The sequence below is a fragment of the Cupressus sempervirens genome, chromosome 11, assembly GCF_028749045.1.
Source record: "Cupressus sempervirens isolate cs-2001-9-10 chromosome 11, ASM2874904v1, whole genome shotgun sequence".
In the NCBI taxonomy this organism is placed as follows: domain Eukaryota; kingdom Viridiplantae; phylum Streptophyta; class Pinopsida; order Cupressales; family Cupressaceae; genus Cupressus; species Cupressus sempervirens.
Genome location: NC_143128.1, coordinates 357403108 through 357422806, shown reverse-complemented (window position 1 = coordinate 357422806; position 19699 = coordinate 357403108). Strand labels below are relative to the sequence as shown.

Below are 19699 nucleotides of genomic sequence, written 5' to 3'. Positions count from 1 at the left end.
CATCAAATTTTAGTTTCTTTCTCTCTATCATAACTAAACCTAAAACTTGTTGCATACCTAACCCTTACATTCTTAACCTTTACTTCTAGACCCATTCCCCTACACCTAATTTGTAGAACCCACAAATTCTACAATAACCCCTATGTTGTCATCCCTTGAAGAGACCCTCATCTAAGAAGGAACCCTTTAGTTCTCGCAATATTGGACTACCACTAGGATTGCATCAAATAGTGCATATTCCCTTGCCACCATATCTACTGGCAGTAACCCAGCTATATGAATCATTTCCCTTTCAAAATACATGTGATTCCTTAATCTCAATCCTATCCTCATTGTATCCAAAAGGGACATATGTAACATATCCTAGTCAAATTTCTTGATGGGGATAATTCCTCCCACCCATGCCTTTGAACCATGCAACAAATAACCACTAAGTGCCTCATCCAATACTTTTGCATCCACAAATGATGGATTTAGACATATCTCTTGAATCTTCATCAATGTCCTATAATCAAGTAACATATCATATATGTTTGAGTACAATATGGATAATACTTGTGTTTGCTAGATTAGACGTGGTGTCTTCGGCCTCAACACCCCCTTGCCTATAATGCACCTTATTGCATGCTTCACCTCTCCAGGCATTGCTTGAAATAGTATGTCCAAATCTCCCCTCAGGTATGTTGATTCTAATGGGAATCATCACTTGAAAATTTAGTACTTTGTGATCCATCTCTTTTCTACACCCTACATTCAATATACAAATAAATATAAGCTTCTTTTTATGACAAATAGATACTATTGCATACTCTACTATCATATGCATTACCTTAGCCAAGAATTAGATAGGTTAAAGATTCGTCTAACATTGAGTAAGGCTCCAAGTGCTTCTTTCAACTCCATTCTCTTTGTCTACAACTTATAGAAGTTCCTCTTTCTAGTTTCTTCCTTCCTCTTTGATTACACTGTTGACCACCCAATGCATGTTATTGGATTTCTTTGGCTTACCTACAAATTTCTATCCTGTTTATATTCTTTTTTAACGGCTAACTTTGATATCATTGCTTTAACATCTCTGCACATGTATGTATGAAGACAAGAGTTTATGTACATGTAACTTTTTTTTTAACCAAGCTTTCTCAGCTTTCATCATTCCCTAAAATTCAATTACATTTTTTTTTAAGTACTTTATTTGGTTTGGGAAGTCATTCCTATGCCATTCGTAATGCTAATAAATTTCTTTGACTGTGATTAGTTAAAATTTCATTTTATCAAACTTCTATAAATAATTACTATTCAAACTTAAGATATTTTCTCTTTGTACAAAAAGGTCATTCTACTTGAAATATAATTTTATAGAAGGATCCACTCAAAATTATTATTATTATTTTTGTTAAGGGTAAATCATAATTCTTCCAAGTATTGTGACTTATCATATTTATTCAAGTATATATGGATGCACACATATATGCTCAGATAAGTATATAATTTACAATGACTATGATGATTCGTAAATTGGTACATTCCTTTAGAAACTAAATCAAGTACCCATGTTTACCCTCAATGGATTTTTTTCTACCTGATATCCATACGTTGTTTATTACTCATTGATCTTCCATGGATCACTACATTTACCTTAATTCTTTTTGGATTATGAGATACTTTACACATTTTCCTTCAACTTTATTGTGATATTTTGATGTGCACATAGTTGCACTTCTATTCTTTTATAGCATTGTTCTATGCCCATGTTGGCACTTTATGGTTTTATACTATTGATTTACATGAAGTTATTTGGATATTTGTTGAGTTGCATAGGGAGCCAATTTTTCAAGTTTAACTATGAAGGTACCCTTAGTTAAATCTGATTCATATCATGAAGGTTCCCTGAGTATAACTAATGCATAGTTTCCTTATCTGGCCCATGGAATATCCCTTCATCCTATATTGGTGTGCACTCACTTTATATGGAGTTTCCCTCCATTTGATTCTATTTTTTCCACTTTGAAAGGATGATATTTATATGGAGTTTCCCTCCATTTGGTTCTATTTGTTCTACTTTGAAAGGATGGTATTTATATGGAGTTTCCTTCCATTTGGTTCTATATGCTCTACCTTGAAGGTTGATATTTATGGAGTTTCCCTCCATTTTGTTCCTCAATGAAGAGGATGCTCTTCTTGGAGTTTCCCTCCAATTTCAGATGGTTTGATCCAAATTGAAGGCAATATGTTGTTTAATCCTCATAATCCTTCCCTTTTTAGTATCCTCACAAAAATCATGATATGATAATATTGATTTGATCAGCATGTCTCTCTTTTTAATTTAATTCATATATTAATGTGATAATGCTCTACATACTTTATTGCTTAGATCGTGAGTCATGCAGGTTATGAAGGGACACCCCCATTAACTTGCAGTGAGATGATTCATTAAGTGGGCAAGTGTCATCACATGAGTCAACTCTAAGGTTACTGTGTTAGCCTCTCTAGACTTCAGCCCCCTAGTGTCTCTATGTGGCATTAGTATCCTTTCATACTAGCAAGGCCTACTAATGAGGCAAGGTCGCAACCAAGCATCCTCTCAACTCTCATCCTAGCCTGTACTAGCATTCAAGGCATAGGCAAGGAAAAATACTGACTCTTATTAATTAATTTTAAACCTATTTAATAAAATGCTATCAATTATTAATACAATTTACAATGGGTTACCCGGGCAGCCTCTTTAGGGCTCCAGGCTCCATTGCAAGCCACTTCCCAACATACACATAGATTACCTACCCTAAGCTCATGAAAAGTACTACTCATAAAATGACAATTTTCACCTTAGTCCTATACAAGCAACTGGAAAGAACCTAAAAATAAATCACAATATTCACCTTAGTCCTATGCAAGCAACAAGAAAGCACCTATAGATAAATCACAATAATCACCTCAGTCCTATACAACTAACTCGAAAGTATCAAAAGATAACTAATCAAAACTCAAAGGTTACACCAGGAAAATTACACCATCCACCTTAGTTCTATACAAGCAACTAGAAAACACTAACAAACATCTGATGAAAACTCAACATAGAAATATGTGAATACATCACAATAGTCAGGTATAAAAGATCATGACCAAATAATAACCATAACATCATCACAGAATAAAAATTCCCCAAGCCTCTAGTAAACGTCCTGACTGGTCAATGTACTAAGTCAAACCTATAACCAACACCAGTAAACCACACATCACATAAAGTAAATAATAATTGTAGCTTTCATAATTCATTAGGTTTTGAAAACATAAAAGTTCAATTTTCACAATTGGGTTTCAAGTTTTCATTTTCCAAGTGTCATAAATACTAAGGTTTTTGAATAATCAAAAGTAATAAAATTTCCTTAGTATTAGAAATCATTTTCATAATTGAACCATCTAAACAAAAATCTGAGTTTATGAAAAATAGTCGATTTCCCCAATTGAATTACAATTATTAATTTACTTCATTAAAATATATTAATAATAAAGTGATTAAAAAAATATTAAATTAAAAAAATTAGTATTAAACCATTCATGTAATTAAATATTATTATCATAATTTAATATTTATTAACTTATTAATAAAATAATATATTTATATTAAATTATTAATAATAATAAATAATTAAATTACATAATATAATAATTACATATTAAAATTAATAATAATATTTATTATATATTTCAAACAAACTATATTATAAAAAATTATTTAATAAAATTTAATAATATTTAAAAAAAAACCAAAATCCAAATCACAATCATCCATAAGCATTTATGGCTCGTTGGTCGGCATTGTAAGTCGCGATAGCGTCACTGCTACAACAATAGTGTACTGCCTTAAGGCAATACTTGTTGTTACAACAGCAACCGGCTGTTGTGCAGCCTACTTAAAGCAATTGTAGGGTGGGTGGGGATTTGGTGTATTTTATATTTGTTTTAAATTATTTTATTATACAAATAATGCGCTTCTAATACCAATAGCAATTTTATTTTTATATATAATATAATTATTGTAGTAATTATCAATTACTGTGATAATTATATATATTAATAAATTTCCATAATAGAACTGATAGGAAAATAAATACAAACTATCAAATTTGTAAATTTAATTTATGGTATTCTTTTCCAAACCCTCATCCCAATTTAAATTTTCTAAAACAATCCAATGACAAATCTCCAAATTTCTCAAACAAGGGTTTTCAATCTTAAATTTGTTCATAGAAGTTTTCAAAGAACATTAAATTTTAACAGAATGGTTTCAACCCCAATTAAATTCTAAAAATAGATCCATACAAACACATAGAAGTTAGAGAGATTTCAAAGAGGAAATTACCACGCAAAACTCAACAAGATCCTACCTTGATCTAATGCTAACCAGTGGGATGCTCAGAGCTCACAAGAAATTCCCATCTTCTCGAAAACCCTCTTTCTCCAAAATTGTTCTCCTCCAAACCTATGTGTGGACAAATGAGCTCTGATTTCTAACTAAAGAGCCTTCTCTCTTTAGGATTTTAGTTTTGCAATCACACGAACCCTTTTTTCTTTATTATTTTATTTTATTTTAGTTTCATGTGCAAACTTTTTACATTTTAATTAAAATAAACTTTATTAAATCTATTTTATTTCTCTTTTATTAAGTCACAAGATGTCTTTAATAATATATTTATTAGTTCAACTAATAATAATATTTAGAGTTTATTATTAAAAAGAAACTCCTAAATAAATTATTATTAAAATAAATAAATATAATTATGTTAAAATTAGAACTTTAATTAAATCTTTTAAATTCAATTATTTGATTTAATTAATTTCTCAATTAATTAAATATAATTAAAATTTGATTTTCCTTTATAAATTTTTTGTTAAATTAAATCATTTAATATTCTCTTTATTTGATTTAATTATAACCGAAAATCACAACAGACCCACAATCTAAATCCAAAAACTCATAATAAAGACAGAGTACTAAATCAAACTCAAGGGTCAAAAATTACAAATTCAGGTCACTTGACAAATTTGGAAAGGTAAATAATTAAGATACTTGTCCTACTTTCTAGGACAATTGGCTTAGGGTTGGGATTTGGACTTAAGAATTATCTCCCCTCTTTTACCTTTGAGATACTACAATAGGGCACGCTCATCCTAGCAATTTAGGGAAATCGATGCCCAATACCTACAATTTGCATAAAAGCCAAGCATTTGCACATATATATAAACCTAAACTAAATAGGTAATGGCGAGGAGTGGTGCATCGTATAGATCCCAACTAGCATGTGACTACAACTCCCTCTCTCAACCACATTAGAAATGTCAAAGATAAAGTAAAACATACAAGTACACCATACACATGCACGTATGAGGTAAGAAACCATAGAAACTGCATAAAGTCATCCATCTATCCATCATCATGAGATAACTGAAAATCACTATATGAACATACATGTATCATCATCAAAAGAGTAATTGTGGACACATGAAATAACTGAGTATCAAGTAGCTCAATAAATATATCAACTGAGTATGAAATAACATCCAAACAAATCGGGTAACTAAGTACCAGTAATCATAAAACATAACCATAAAACTGGCCTAAAATAATTTGGCAATATATCATGAAAAGTAAACTAGGGATAGGCATTACACTACATAATAATTCTAAGAGAAATCCAAATGACTTCTAGAGTTCCTTTGATAGGTTTAATAGGCTTGTTTAGATTTTTGAAGGAAATTTGATGATTATATCCTTTAACCATTACTATAGGAATAATAGATGTTTAAGGGTTAGATTAAGGATAAACCTTAATAGTGATGATAGGTTTGTTAGAAGTTTGAGAAGAAGTTGATTGAGGATATTCTTTAACAATTATCACAGACTTGGTGTCCATCAAAGGTTGAGCATGAATATTGACAACATTAACTTGATTAGGCTTTTGATTTTTCATTAGTTCATCACTAGGAGGGAGAGCATGAAGGAGATCAACAGTATCCCATTTTTCCAAGGTGTCCTTAGAATAGGAATTATTGACTTCCTTTAAAACTTAATCTCTACTAGGAGTGTCAAATGAAGGCACGGTAATATTAAGAAAAGTTTATATGATGTCTTACTCTTGCTTTAAATATCTTCATAAAGAGGGTATATTCTAAGAGGAGGAGCATTAAGATTGAATTTGTCATCTTTAGAAAACATAGAAGAGGTTTCAATTATGATATCATCTTCTTGGACCAAATTTATTTCAAGGTGAATAGAATAATCAATATTATCATCTAGTGGTTCATCCTAAACAATGAGGTTATTGCCAAATTTAGGACAAATGTCAACATAATTCATCAAAGCTTCATTCCTAGAAGGCAAGGTATCACAAAGGTAATTTTACAAGGTAGGCTTATGGGGGAAACACATATCAAGAGAAGTGTTAAACTTGATATTTAGCACATCTCTTGAAAGAGAGATTATTGAAAGAAGAGTTAAGAACATCTTTTGCATTGATATGGCCTCATGGAGAGTTGGATATTTAGGAAAAGGATAACATGATAAAATGGAAGATAAACCACTATCACTGAGAAAATAGATGCATTGCAAGACTAATCTAAAAGAAAAACATGCATGGAATGAAATTTTTTTTTTATATTTTGCAAGAAATGAATTGTAATGAAATGAAATTAATGAAATATTTTGTTATATTTTTGTTGTTATCGTAAAATGCAAGTAGCCAAATTAGATCTAAGTGAGTAAAAATACAATGCAAAGAATGTATAATCTAGAAACGATGTAAATAAAATATATACAAAGTAAATCTAAATGTGTAAATTTAATGCAAAGGAGATCTAACTAGATGCATATAGTGGAACAAAGTAGACCTAGATGGAAAAGAAAATCTAACATTAGAAATGTTATGTGTCATGTTCATCAAAATTTATTATATAAAGTGGTGAGAAATGTTAGGATAAATCATGTAGGAAGATCCAAAACCTTGTAAGAAAGGAAATCCAATTAGCACAAGATAGGATGCTAATTCTTGATCTTTGCAATCTAGGGTTTTGGATGGTTCTTCATTTCCTTGAGAGAAGGAATCGTAAATGATATGAACAAGGAGAATAGAATATATGAAATTAAATGGTAAAGAGAGGTTATATACTTGCCTTGAGGGTTGGTAGAGGTAGAAACTTCAAATTTGTAGAAACCCTATCATGTTTTACTAAAACTGAAAGAAAAATGGGATGCAAAAACTTGAAGGCTAAAGCTTCTGGTTGTAAAAATCTCAAAGCCAAAGGAATAGATCAAGTTCGAGTGATCTATACCAGGTATAGGGCAACTTAGGTCAACATATACCTAAGAGGTCCAAATCTGGAGGTCTCGAGACAATGACATATTGCATCTTCATATCTGCAATTATAAATTTGGAACTCCACAAATTTGCATCTACATACAAGAGAAGAGGAAATTGTTGGAGAAAGGGACTTACCTTGGTTAATCCCCTATTTAGGAAATAACCTCAAAATGAATTTCAAATTGCATGAGGACATGTAATCTCAAACATAAATTATGTTATAACTCAATGATGTTATGTTGCTTTGGAAATGATTACATGTGTTGGTGCAATAGCTTGGACTCCGCAAAAACACAATAAGAAATCATGAAACCAACCCCTCGAATGATAAATGTTGTAGTTGGCCATAATATTGAATTGATGAAGAAGAGGAAGAAGACTTGAACAGATGGATGTAAATTTCCTCCCTTAATGACCAACTCTTTTGTCTCCAATGAAGAAAGAAATTAGATCTATGGAATGAAATGCATGGAGGCTTGATGATTGATGGATAAATGCTTGTTTGTTTTATTGTTTGAAATCCTTGAATGCACAATAGCTTTCTTATAGGAATTCTTATGAATTTTTTATGTGAAAATGAAAGGAAGAGGTCTTCATTTATAGTGACTTCGAGGTCAATTTTCAAAAGGGTCAACTACAATAGGTAGGAAAAGAAAAATACCTCGCATCAGGCTCCAAAACACCTCGTAAATGAGGTTTTGAGGTATGGGCCTCCCCTAAGAATCCTATACTTGGTATAGGTCACCCCTAGGTGACATGTACCCGATAACGAGGATTTTGAGGTAAAATATGCAAGGTCTAAGGAGCACTTTAAGTTTCTGATGAAAATTGACATATAAGTGAGATAATCAAGTGTAAAGGATAAAATGGGGCTAAGAGGGAAAGTAAATTAGGTAAATGGATGGATAAATAAGAAATTACTATATAAACTAGAGTGAACATAGAGTAATGAGCACATAATATTGATATGGAGGATGCAAAAGTGCTAGAAAGATGTGAAATCAATGTGGGAACCCATAAATGCTAGAATGGGGCTAAACATGAGCACCTAACAAGGGTGCTTACTTTTTAATAAAATACTATAGTTTATCTTAGAAAACCATGTCCTAAATTACTTCATCAAGTTAATGAAGTTTATATTTGTAAAGGTTTAGTCATTGGTCTAGTAATCAATTTTGGGACTAGGCATACATTGGCTTTTATTACAAATGTTTCAATTCAGACATTTTCCCCTACGAATGCCCTCCAAGGTCTAGCTAAGCCCAAGGTGAAGGAAATATTATCTATTCTCAATAATTGGCTTGTCATGACACAATTTTTTGTTGAGCCAATCACATCTACCTCTAAGAATGACATATTCTTAGCATTCAAGAGGATGGATTCCCCTAGAAATGTGAGCAATAATTTTGAGAGCCAACACTCCATCATGTAGACTTTAATTTTTAATAACAAAATTAAGAATTACAAATGCATTAGTAAGATATAATATAAAGTATGTTAATGATTCTTCATATCGAATTATTAAATCTATCTATACAACTAATATCACAAGTGGTAGCCCTAAGTAAGAAAACACAAGATATATTAAGTATGCTTCTAGCTATTACATGACTTCACTTGTCAAACCGAGTTTAATACATTAATAAGCTAGCCAACTATCACTAACAAAATGTAAGTGATAAGTGTGATGAGCTAGCTATTATATCCTAAGGACTAGAACACTCCCATCATTCACACAGATGATATATGTCAACTAATGATGACCATAAGTATTATGGAATGCTTGATTTGCTATTAAAAATGAGAAGCAATGTAGCATATAAGATGCACCATTTCTCTTTCAACTTGAAAATATCAATATGTCTACAATAAACTAAAAGATGTAATTTAAAAACACAATCATCTTACCAACTAATCTATTTGCATTAAAGCAATATAACTCAAATTTTCAAAAACTCTCCTAAAAGTTCAAACGAATTATATCACCTTCTTATTTTATGTACTGTATATAAATTACTTCTAAATATTTGTGCATAGTAATTTCTTTGGAAGATCAAATGATAAATGTCTCATAACAATTTTTTTGAATAATGTTAGATTTGTAATTATATTTTACAAATATGAAAATGGAAGTTGATTAAGCATATATTGTTAGTATTTTATAACATTATACCTTACATGATTTTCATTAAATTTCTTATATTTTTATACAAATTGCAATATACTACACAAATTAAAAGATTGGAAATTACATTGTTCAAGCAGTATCTAAGCAACATAATTACATATTTGAAATTTTAAAGTCACTACTAATAATCTTTTTAATACAATTCAACTCCACCACACAAGAAGTTATTAATTTTAAAGCTTGGAAAATGTCATGCCCAACTATGGGGAAGGAGAATTAATATAATATTTTTTACCCATTTGCACCTTAAGTTTTACAAATCAAAAAAGAATGCATTATTTATATTGAAGAGAAAAGATTTGTAAACACCAATCATATAAGCCCTTTGAATGGTAAGAGCCCAACAATCTCACCTCTACAAACAACACAATGCAAGCAACCAACTCAATACAATAAAATGCAAGTTTTAATATCACCATGTAGTAGTCAAGTCCATCAAATACTAAAAGATGTGGTATTATGCCTTCGTGAGTTGATTGAAGCAAAGAGAATTGGTGAACCAATATCATGGCCAAGAATGACAAGAAGCTTTGGTACCCAATAATATAATAAATTTACTTATTATGAACCCTAGAAAATTTGGTTGGAAAAAAGAGAACATAAATGTTTTAATCCTATAATATGAAAAAATACAACTTTTACCAGTACTTGTCAAGTCATATAAGGTGACTAGTGCAAGCAAAGATGGCATGTATCCAAAGCCTTAGATCAAGAAGCAATCAAAATCTTAGAAATAATAATAGCTAATACACACTCATCCTCTTCATTTAATTCTTGGTCACCAATTATGTCATGTCATGTCATGTCTTATAATTACAACCAAGAGGACTATCTAACAAACAACTATTACATTTGAGTCACTTTTTCTCTCAATACATATAATCTTTCCTCTTCAATGCCTTTATAATTTTCAAAGGAGGCCAAGCATCTATGAGTGTAACAAAACATTCAAATGAATGTCAACTTTTTTCAAAAAAGTCAAAAGCTTACAACCCAATTTGATGCTCTTGTAAGAAGTCTCTCAACTTAATAAAACATGGATAGTAAATATCTAAAATGATCTACCCCACATACTTAAATATAGTGCCAATCTTCTTCCTCAATAACAAACCAACAAAATCCACTAGGTTGGAATTGAAAATAATTCCTACTTATGTGGTTCAACTTGTATTACACCCTTGCACCTTAAACCAAAACAAGCAACCTTACCAATGTATTATGCAAATCATCTATCTACATGTCAATGCTTAGCATGTGGCACAAATTCATTGTTTAAACATTTCATTTAGTTAAAAATGGTGTTATCAACTCTTGCATATATTTGTAACTATATATTTTTCATACTTGAAAATGATCTATATTGAAACTTCTCTATCTAGTATAAATATTAAAAAGTAATCATAGTTATATAATATCATATTATGTAACAAAATCTTGAATATTTTTATTTTCTATTATAAATTGATATCATTTGTTTTGCATAATGTCATAGAAACTCTAATTTGTAAAATAATAATAACGAGTGTAGATAATCAAAATGTATAAGTGATAATTGATACCGTGAAAATTACATAAGTTTAATTAAATTTATTCAAAGACAAATAATCATCTAGTTATTATTAAAATCGAGGACTCGTTAATTTCAAGCATAAAAAAATTCGAAGCAGATAAATTCCAGTAATCATTCTCTTGTCAACGGTCCACGTGCCCAAGCATTTCTACTCTTGCAAGGTTTGCAAATCTTCAAATATGAATCTAACTGTAGACAATTAATTTGAGGAACCTAAGAAGCGTATTTATCCTCGCATGTAAATAAACAGCTAATTATATGAGAAACAGGGATGTTCGCTAAATTACTCTGAAAATGATCGAGTCATAAATCAATCGTCGATTTTTTATAGAACATTAGTGACATCAAAGCAAGAAGTATTTACAAAAGATGATCAATTAATACAAACCTTTTCGGAAAACAATTTAAGATAAATAAACAATTGGTTGTCAATTGGTACCTCCCAGATTATCTATCCATTCATAATGAACAGGCAGGAACAGCGGCATTAAAATCAGAGCCTCCTAGCTTGATGACGTAAGACAAATTGAAACATATTCAGCTTAAGAATATTATGTTCAGTTGAATGTCAACAACCATTTGATGTGGGCTGCAGTTGGGAAGCAGCTACAGAATCCAGTACCCATGTATGAGCTGCAAATCGAGATCCCAAAGCATCTGCTAGAGACTTGGCTTGTTTTAGCCTGCTCCGGACAGATGTGTCCTTCGGTTTCTCAGTATGCTTGTTTATTTCTGGAAGTTCCACATTGTAAAGCACAATAGTACTATGGCAATCCGGCTGGTCCATTATAGGCTTCCTATGTAGAACTACACCTCCTGCAGCTGAAACTAAATCTTGAAGGTAGCCTTTCAAAGAGGCAGCAAACTCGCCACTAAGATAAAAGCTTAACCCTTCAAACAGTTTTGGTTCCTGGACATCAATCAAGATCTTAAACATTAATAAATCCCTTCCTATAACAGGGTTTTGTATTGAAGTTGTAGCCTGAAAGACAGGTATACCTGTTTCCCAACACGCAGTCGGCCACGCTTTGGTCCATCAAAGGTGCCGTGAATATCATGAGTTATTTCAAATCCCTCTTCGGGAACTGGTGACCCCTCTTTAAGGCATGATGTGATCCCTGTGTGTTATTACTCTATCAATGAACATGTATTATGGCTGAAACTCAGTGTTTTGTACTCTAAAGAATCTTGAAAAAAAATCAGTCAGTTCTAATCAAAAAGATACTGAGACATAACAATCAGCAATAGGAACATAAAACCTACAATCTATATTCAGTATCCATTTTCCTTCCAAGATTGCCATCAGAAATTTCAGCGTTCTTCTACAAGCACCATTTGCATCAGTAGATGCAATTACATGGGTTACGGTTGGACTCCATGCCTTAGAGATAGTCACACCAACAAGATTTGCAAAATTGTTTAGAGTTTCCTGCATTTAAATGAGATTTCTTTATTGACAGCAAATTGCAATGGCATTTAAAAGAAACAACATTACTGTAACAATTTGACACTCATTATATACCTTTTGGGCAGTGTCAAGTGCAGAGCCACACAAAACCCACTTGCAAGACAGACCTAAAGGCCATGTCCATCTTTGCCTTGGGTCGGAACCTGCAAGTATACTGGCAGAGCTTTGGTTACCTCTGCAAATGTCAAACACATGATGAGACAGTATCAGCACAATCAAACAAAACATGAGAAATAACTCTTTATTGCTACTTCTCAAAGTAAATTCAGCAATGACCTGCAGGGTAATGACTCTGTAGTGATCTTTCTCCCCCTTGTATGAAGATTGCTATCTTGCTTCGTGGTTTTAGGCTTTCTCTCCTTTGGAAATTTGCGTGATGCATGAGCAGGGCATAGCATAACATAATCATCCTGCAGGCACCAAGACAATCAACCAACAACAATTCAGACCTTAGTTTATCTTGTACAATAATGGAAAAAAAATACTTGTACAAGGCACAAGATTTAGTTTCTCACAATATCCCATCTGCACTCTGAGTTAGATAGCGCACAAGGAACATGAAAGCTCCTGTGGCACTTTGTGAAACAGCAACCAAGAGCTGCTCCCTTCAGTCCACATATAGTGCACTTGATTTTTATGCCTCTGGATATTTCCGTCTCAAGATTCATTATACAGTCACCTTTGAAGTAGACAACTGGTGCCCTGAAATTGGTGCAAAGAATTCCAATATATTTCAATCAATGTTAAATATGTTTACAGGTGCTAAATTATTGGACCACAATATAGGTCAACCCAAAGGGAAGCTAAAAGAGAGTATTAGGCTGCAAACTTAGCAGTCAATGTCAGATCTTCGAAAGAATGAAACTATACTCTTTCAAATCCTCACCATTCAGCACAGAACTTATGCACATGCACAACATTTGATGACATCTCTTTTGCTTTAGTTACTGCCCTTCCATTGTTGTAATGCATCATCTGACCTGCAGCCTGGAAGATTGCAATATTAATATGCAGGTTGGTACTGCCATGAACTGAAATACATGGATGCTGAAAGCAAATAGCCTAATGCTCTCACCTCTGAATTGCCAGATGTTTGACAAAAAGCACAGACAACTTGATTCTTCAATGTGCTAGAATCACTTCCTAAATTATTTCCAAGGGCTTCTGGCTGCCGTTCAGTTGTGTCAGCTGGTTTAGTTGTCTCTAGATTGCCACCACTGACAATGTTTCCAACACCAATTTGACTCACTTGTGCTAAATTTATGGTCAAATGTTCATGCACTTCGTTCTGGGCAGTGCTGGGAATATCCAATGGATGGTGGCCTTCCTGATCCCTAACTTTTGTGTCACTATTTGTTTTTGATACACAACTATCAGTTGCAGGTTTACTCGTGGACAAGCCAAACATAACATCAAATATGTCAGCTGTTGTAAAAGCCAACTCCTTATCTGAATCTGGCCGAGACTCGTCAACACCTACGCTGACAGAAGAATCTCTCACATGAGAGAATCCTTCACCATTAAGATTCCTGCCACTGCTCCTTTTAGGCTTCCTCCCTCTCTTCTTCTTGCCAACTGCATTTTCACTGACTGCTTCTGCCTTGAGCTTAACATTTCCACCTTTCTTTAGTTTATGGCAAATTTGTTCATCGCTATCTGAAAACTTAACCTTTTCTTTCCTGGGTGGTTTCTTTGGCAAACCTGCAGCTCCAACATTAGCATTTTCACTACTGTTTTCCTTTTCCTGTTCCCTTTCCATATCAGATCCATTTGCACTTTCAACTGTAATAACTGGAATAATTTCGTCGTGGCTCTTGTTGACACCATTGACAAGTAATGCATCATCTCCTTCCAATGACTTGGATTTCATCTGAACAACCTCTGATTCTCTAGGAAACTGCATTGAAGACGAGTTTTGATGAATCAGACACTGATAAAAATTTAAAATATGATAAGTTCTAACATAAAGAGCCTAAGCCAAAACCAACAAACAGAGATACCTGTTGTTTTCTTGGGCTAAAGTTGAGCTCGGGTGAGCAGGGTCTCTGAGTCCATTCAAACATCTCACTATCGAAGGTGTCAGGAACTGTGATCCCAATCTCACGTCCATCCTGTATGAGAAGTGAAACAAAGCCACAGTATGGGTGAAGGTACAAATGGGTTTTTGCATTTATCAGTACCTAATAAAATACACACTACCAAAGTAACTACATTCATGAGAAAATACAATACCCCTTGTGTTTCTAAAGCCCATCAATATCCTCCTCCACAAAATTAAAAACATTACAAAGCCCAATGTTTTAGAGAAACTTGGTTAAGTCCATACTCATTTCCATCAATTAGAAAAACAAAGATAGAACCACAAGACATAGCATTCCTGCATTTAACAGAACATTGGAAGTAGGAAGGAGTCTACTCACATTTTGAACCTCTCTATGGTAACCTTCATCATCAGAATCCTTGAGATCGCTAAAAGATGGACACACAGAGGGCGATGCCTGTGTAGTTTGAGTGAACTGAGTGGGTTGAGAACTAGGCATCTGAGTGCCATCAACTTCTTCAATCTCATGATCTCTGAGCCAAAAAAAAGGTGATAGTAAAGGATTCCCATGTTCATCAAATAGGACCCTGTCATTCACTGGATTACCTTTGATGGAATTTTGAGCTGTCACACCTGTTTCAGGTTCTGATTGAAGACATGTCTGACCTTCAGAATCAAAATGTATAGTATCCAAATTTGTCAAAAGCAAATTTCCATTAATACCACCTCCCTCACTTTGGAATACCTTGTCCTCAGAGTTTGAAGGCTTGTTTATAGTTCTAAGAGGTGTTTGTTCAACACTACCAGGTGGATATAAAGAAACCTGAACCCTCTTCTTGGTTGGGAATGAATGCTTCACAGGCTGATGAGGACTAGGAATAGCTAGAGCAGGAAACTCTTGTTCAATAGTTTCTGTATTTGTGTTTTCTATTGCTTGATGAGATGAAACCACTGACAATCGAGAAGGCATCAAACCACATCCTTTAGCCCTCTTCGGCTTTTCCCCAGATTTCACAGATGGCTTTCGCTTGAGGCCATTTGGAGAAGGAATTATATTCTCCTTGCCTGGGTCATCTGGTATTATGTATTATACAATGGTAAATTCAAATGAAGAGAGCAAAATCATTGCATATTCAAGGGGGACTGTAGGGGAATCAAATTTACCTCCAGAGTTTTTTGACATGCAAGGCTGCAAACCATAAAGTTTAACACCAGCAGCAATCTTCATGTTCCTATATATGATAACTAAGCTATCCATGTGAGGTGCAAGACGAACCTCTGCAATCACGAAGGTGTGCATAATTAAATTTTGGTAAGGAAAGAATCAGAGCTCAGCATCATACCATCACCCTTGGCATCTATAATTAAAAGGCCATAACCCTAGCAAGCCCCCAATGGTAAATAGGTTTTCATGGAAGAGACCAGCCATTTTGGAGATCATTATATACTGGTAAAAAGTTCTCAATAGTTATAACAAATTGAAAAGCATTAAATTTAATACAAAAAACGATGAAATTTCAACCTAGGACCCTGCCCATGAATAAGAAATTAAAGCCTGATTTGATGGAATTTAACTTTGATAGTATTTTGCAGGGTCACAGCTATTTCAGGTTCTATACTATTCTAAAAACATTATACACAAAATAAGAGATTTCAAATTACCTCTACGTGAACATGGTACTTTGCACACTGGGCATACAGATGCAGATTTTATAGACCTCAAAATACAAACACTGCAAACCAGAAAGACATGTAAGCTAATTTAGTGCGAGTAAAAATAAATAAATAAATATATATATATAAGCTTATTCTGTTTTTCTATTTTTGCTTGGTTTAAGCTTTTATATTCTTTCTTTTTCATTACGTGTACACGTATACACATATTTATATATGTACATATACGCATAGTTTGTATTATCTTGTCCTCTTTTTCTCTTTGTTCTTTTAAAATTAATTTTTTGGTCATATCAATTGGTAGTTATCTGACACCTCTTACACTTTCTCTCATCTCACCTCTCTTTTTTCAATTTTAGTTAGTTTAGGTTCACAACTTCGTTCATTTTTCTTCTTATGGACTCTTTCATTCTAATGATAGATCACAGAATGTGATCTAACACATTGATATAAACAATACTCATGTAATTCAATTCAATAACATATAGATTATATAAGCTAAACACGTAAATCTCCACCATTAACCAAAAAAAAAATTTAAGCTTTTCGTTTATTACATTTGGAAACCTCTACTTACTTGCAAAACACATGGTTGCAGGTGAGTGAAGCTGCTTGATCCAACAAGCTCAAGCTACAGGGGAAAAACAGAAACAGAATTAAATTTTAGGCAAGTATAATCAATTTAGAAACCATTAAAACTTTGGAAACTTTAGCATTCATGAGCTAAAGAAAAGTTTTCTGCACTTGATGATTTTACAAATCAAATTACTTGAATGTATACAAAGAGAACTAGCATTACAATGAAGACCATAAATTTCACACAAACCCAAGTGCAAATTGCCCACACCTTCTCAGAAGAAACTCATGCAGCGCAAAAGTAAACATCCAGCAGCTTGAGTTTCTGGGAAAACTCTAAGACATGCATTGCCCCACCCATCCTCACAATACATTTGTAAGAAAGATGGTAAATTAACAGCAAATGAATCCCAGACCCTTACAGAAGCATCCACAGCTTATTAGAAAAGCATTCACATGCTTCCTCGAGCAAGCTCATGCAATAAGACAATAAAACCTTAGCAGAGTATTCAAAGTCCGGAAAGCGTCAAACACTGGTATATTTGACAAGAATCAAATATTGTAGCAATTTTACCCCATCAACAGCAAAACCTAGAGACAATTGTTGCAGATTAAGTTCAAATCATGTCTGCCTTGGGGTCGTAGCACAACCATCAATCCGAAAGAGAATACTGTTGTGGATAAGGATTTGGTTAACAGCATCAATCACGGAGATGACAACTTATTCTTGGAGGAAAATTACAAATCCTAGTTTTACTAAAATACTGCAGAAGATTCGTTTCCGCGCTTCCTATACCCGGCCCACTTTAATATGTTTGTCTTCTAAAAGTTAATAAAACCCTCGAAATCAGTACAGAAACCCTCGGATGTCTCAACCCTCAGAAATGAGATCACCACCAGGATATTTTGAGTACCCTTATTCACAGCATAAAATCCATTAGGTTTCAAATCTCAGAGATAAATCGGTTGAGTCCGATGAATAAGAATGGCATTCCTAACAACATTTCCGAGCCATCATGGAGCCTTTAAAACAAGCATCTTGTAGAGAAGGAAGCAAATGAAATCAAAATGAAGAAAGATGATTACCAGATTGGACATTTGAGTTCTCTTCCCATTTTGTCGAGGTGCGATTCAGTTGAAGCCTCCGTCATGGCGCTTCTGTTTTGCGATGAATTGATGTTTCGACCGGGGCTGCGCTCTGCTCCTTGCAATGATCTTGTCTTCGCCATTTTTTCGTGGCAAAACGGGAAAGTTCTTCTCACACCTGAATGGGCTTGTATTTGAATTCGGGATCCATACCCGAAAAGGAGGGAAAATTTTGAATTTCAGACTCAGAATTGAATTGAATTGAATTGGGTTCCAAATGTTTTGGCGCTCCTACCTCAACTAGGATCATTTGCTTTTTAAATCTCTCCTCGTATTGTTTAAGCTCACTCGTTATTCAACAAAAAACCGTTTGCAGCCACTGATAGTTTTTTTTAAAATTAAACGCCTTGAAGTTTATACTTAAGCATCTTCTTGTAATGAGCATAATTCTACTTAAGTTCATTTATGTTACTTGGATCATTTTATAAACGTTAATTTCTTACGTATTAAATTTTAATTTTTCTTATTTAAATGTAAAATTCTGATTGTTTATCTAAATGATCTACATTTTTATACAATTTTGCTCTAACTTCATTTTTATGATAACATGTTTATTTGAGTGGATTTGTGTAAAAGGAAAAACATCAAATGTGATTCATTTGGTAGTATTGTGTCAATTTTTTGAATTAACTATCTTGATTAATGATTAAATGGATTGTAGTTGATCAACTAAATTTTTATATATTTGATATTTTATTATGAATAATATATTTTCCAATATATGAATGCTAATTTTTTAACTTTATAATTTGTATAAATTATTTTTCTTTTATTTTAAACAATTGAATTATTATATTTTATAAACTATATTAACCTGTACTCAATTGTTATGTGATATATTTTTTCTTATCGGTGACGAATAGGTTTGTGAAATATTACATTTTATAAACTATATTTTACAAAGAGGTCAAGGAAAGGCAGCTTAGGGCATCCAATATAATTATCAAGGGGATAAAAGACTATGGGGAAGGCGAACATACCCTTGACCTAACGAGGGATTTCCTACAGGATGTGTTGTTGTGGCAAGGACAAATCTGCCAAGCTTGGAGGGTTGGCAAACCACACGCTGAGAGAAATAGGCCAATCAAGGTAGTCATGCTCAGCATTAGCGACAAACAAAATCTACTTAACAAAAAATAGCTCTTGAGGGGTTCTCGCTTCGTTTTAGAGGAGGATTTAACTATGAGACAGCAAGTAGAAAGAAGGATGGAAATGGAAAAAATCAGAACAGCTAGAAATGAAGGCAAAAGAGCTTGGATGTTCAAGGGAAAAGCAGTTATTGCTCATTTTGGCTACAGCTACAATGAAGGGCAGCAAGAAGGCAACAAAGGTGCAACAACAAATACCTTAACAGGCAGCGATACAATAAGATCCATAATCACACCTAGCGATAATAACTCAACTTCGAGTCTTTCGCATCAAAATAAATAGCAATCAAGCTTAACCCAGGCGTCCTTAAGTTTAGTTTGTTGGAATTGCAGAGGTTATCCGTGGAGACGTGGGCCTGGGTTAGGGCCTATTGCGAAAGGCAAAGACATTATTTGTCTCATAGAGACACATGAGCATGAGGGATGTAAGACCCCATTGTTTGAAGGCTACTAGAAGATGGCAGTGTGGAATGAGGCAGCGGGAAATGGTAAAGGTCATGGAGGTATAATGGTTCTAGTAAAAGAAAGAGAAG

At 33.4% G+C, this 19699-nt stretch overlaps 1 protein-coding gene across 2 annotated transcripts; it reads right to left on the bottom strand.

Annotated features, from left to right (window-relative positions):
• Window positions 1-11408: 11408 nt before the first annotated feature.
• BRCA1 (breast cancer susceptibility1) lies at window positions 11409-18330 on the bottom strand. 2 transcript variants are annotated; one of them, XR_016358739.1, is made up of 14 exons: window positions 17959-18238; window positions 16874-16927; window positions 16285-16355; window positions 15787-15900; window positions 15002-15696; window positions 14582-14692; window positions 13657-14478; window positions 13468-13568; window positions 13097-13283; window positions 12858-12991; window positions 12636-12756; window positions 12377-12542; window positions 12113-12246; window positions 11409-12023 (listed from the first exon to the last, which is right to left on the bottom strand). XR_016358739.1 is itself a non-coding variant. In XM_089809955.1 (14 exons), exons 1-14 carry the CDS (start codon window positions 18099-18101, stop codon window positions 11682-11684), a joined length of 3180 nt encoding a protein of 1059 aa, XP_089666081.1. In that variant the 5' UTR covers window positions 18102-18330; the 3' UTR covers window positions 11409-11681. The 2 variants fall into 2 exon arrangements, 1 of the variants encoding a protein (XP_089666081.1); XM_089809955.1 differs by having other exon boundaries at window positions 12113-12231; window positions 17959-18330.
• Between the last annotated feature and the right edge of the window lie 1369 nt (window positions 18331-19699).

What these genes read in the sequence shown, in the direction of transcription:
- BRCA1 (XM_089809955.1), bottom strand. Translation starts at nt 18,101, where the DNA reads ATGGCGAAGACAAGATCATTGCAAGGAGCAGAGCGCAGCCCCGGTCGA. An exon ending in ACCATAGAGAGGTTCAAAAT is followed by an intron (nt 14,693 to 15,001) that starts GTGAGTAGACTC and finishes CTTCTCATACAG; the next exon opens with GATGGACGTGAGATTGGGAT. An exon ending in CATAAGTTCTGTGCTGAATG is followed by an intron (nt 13,284 to 13,467) that starts GTGAGGATTTGA and finishes CACCAATTTCAG; the next exon opens with GGCACCAGTTGTCTACTTCA.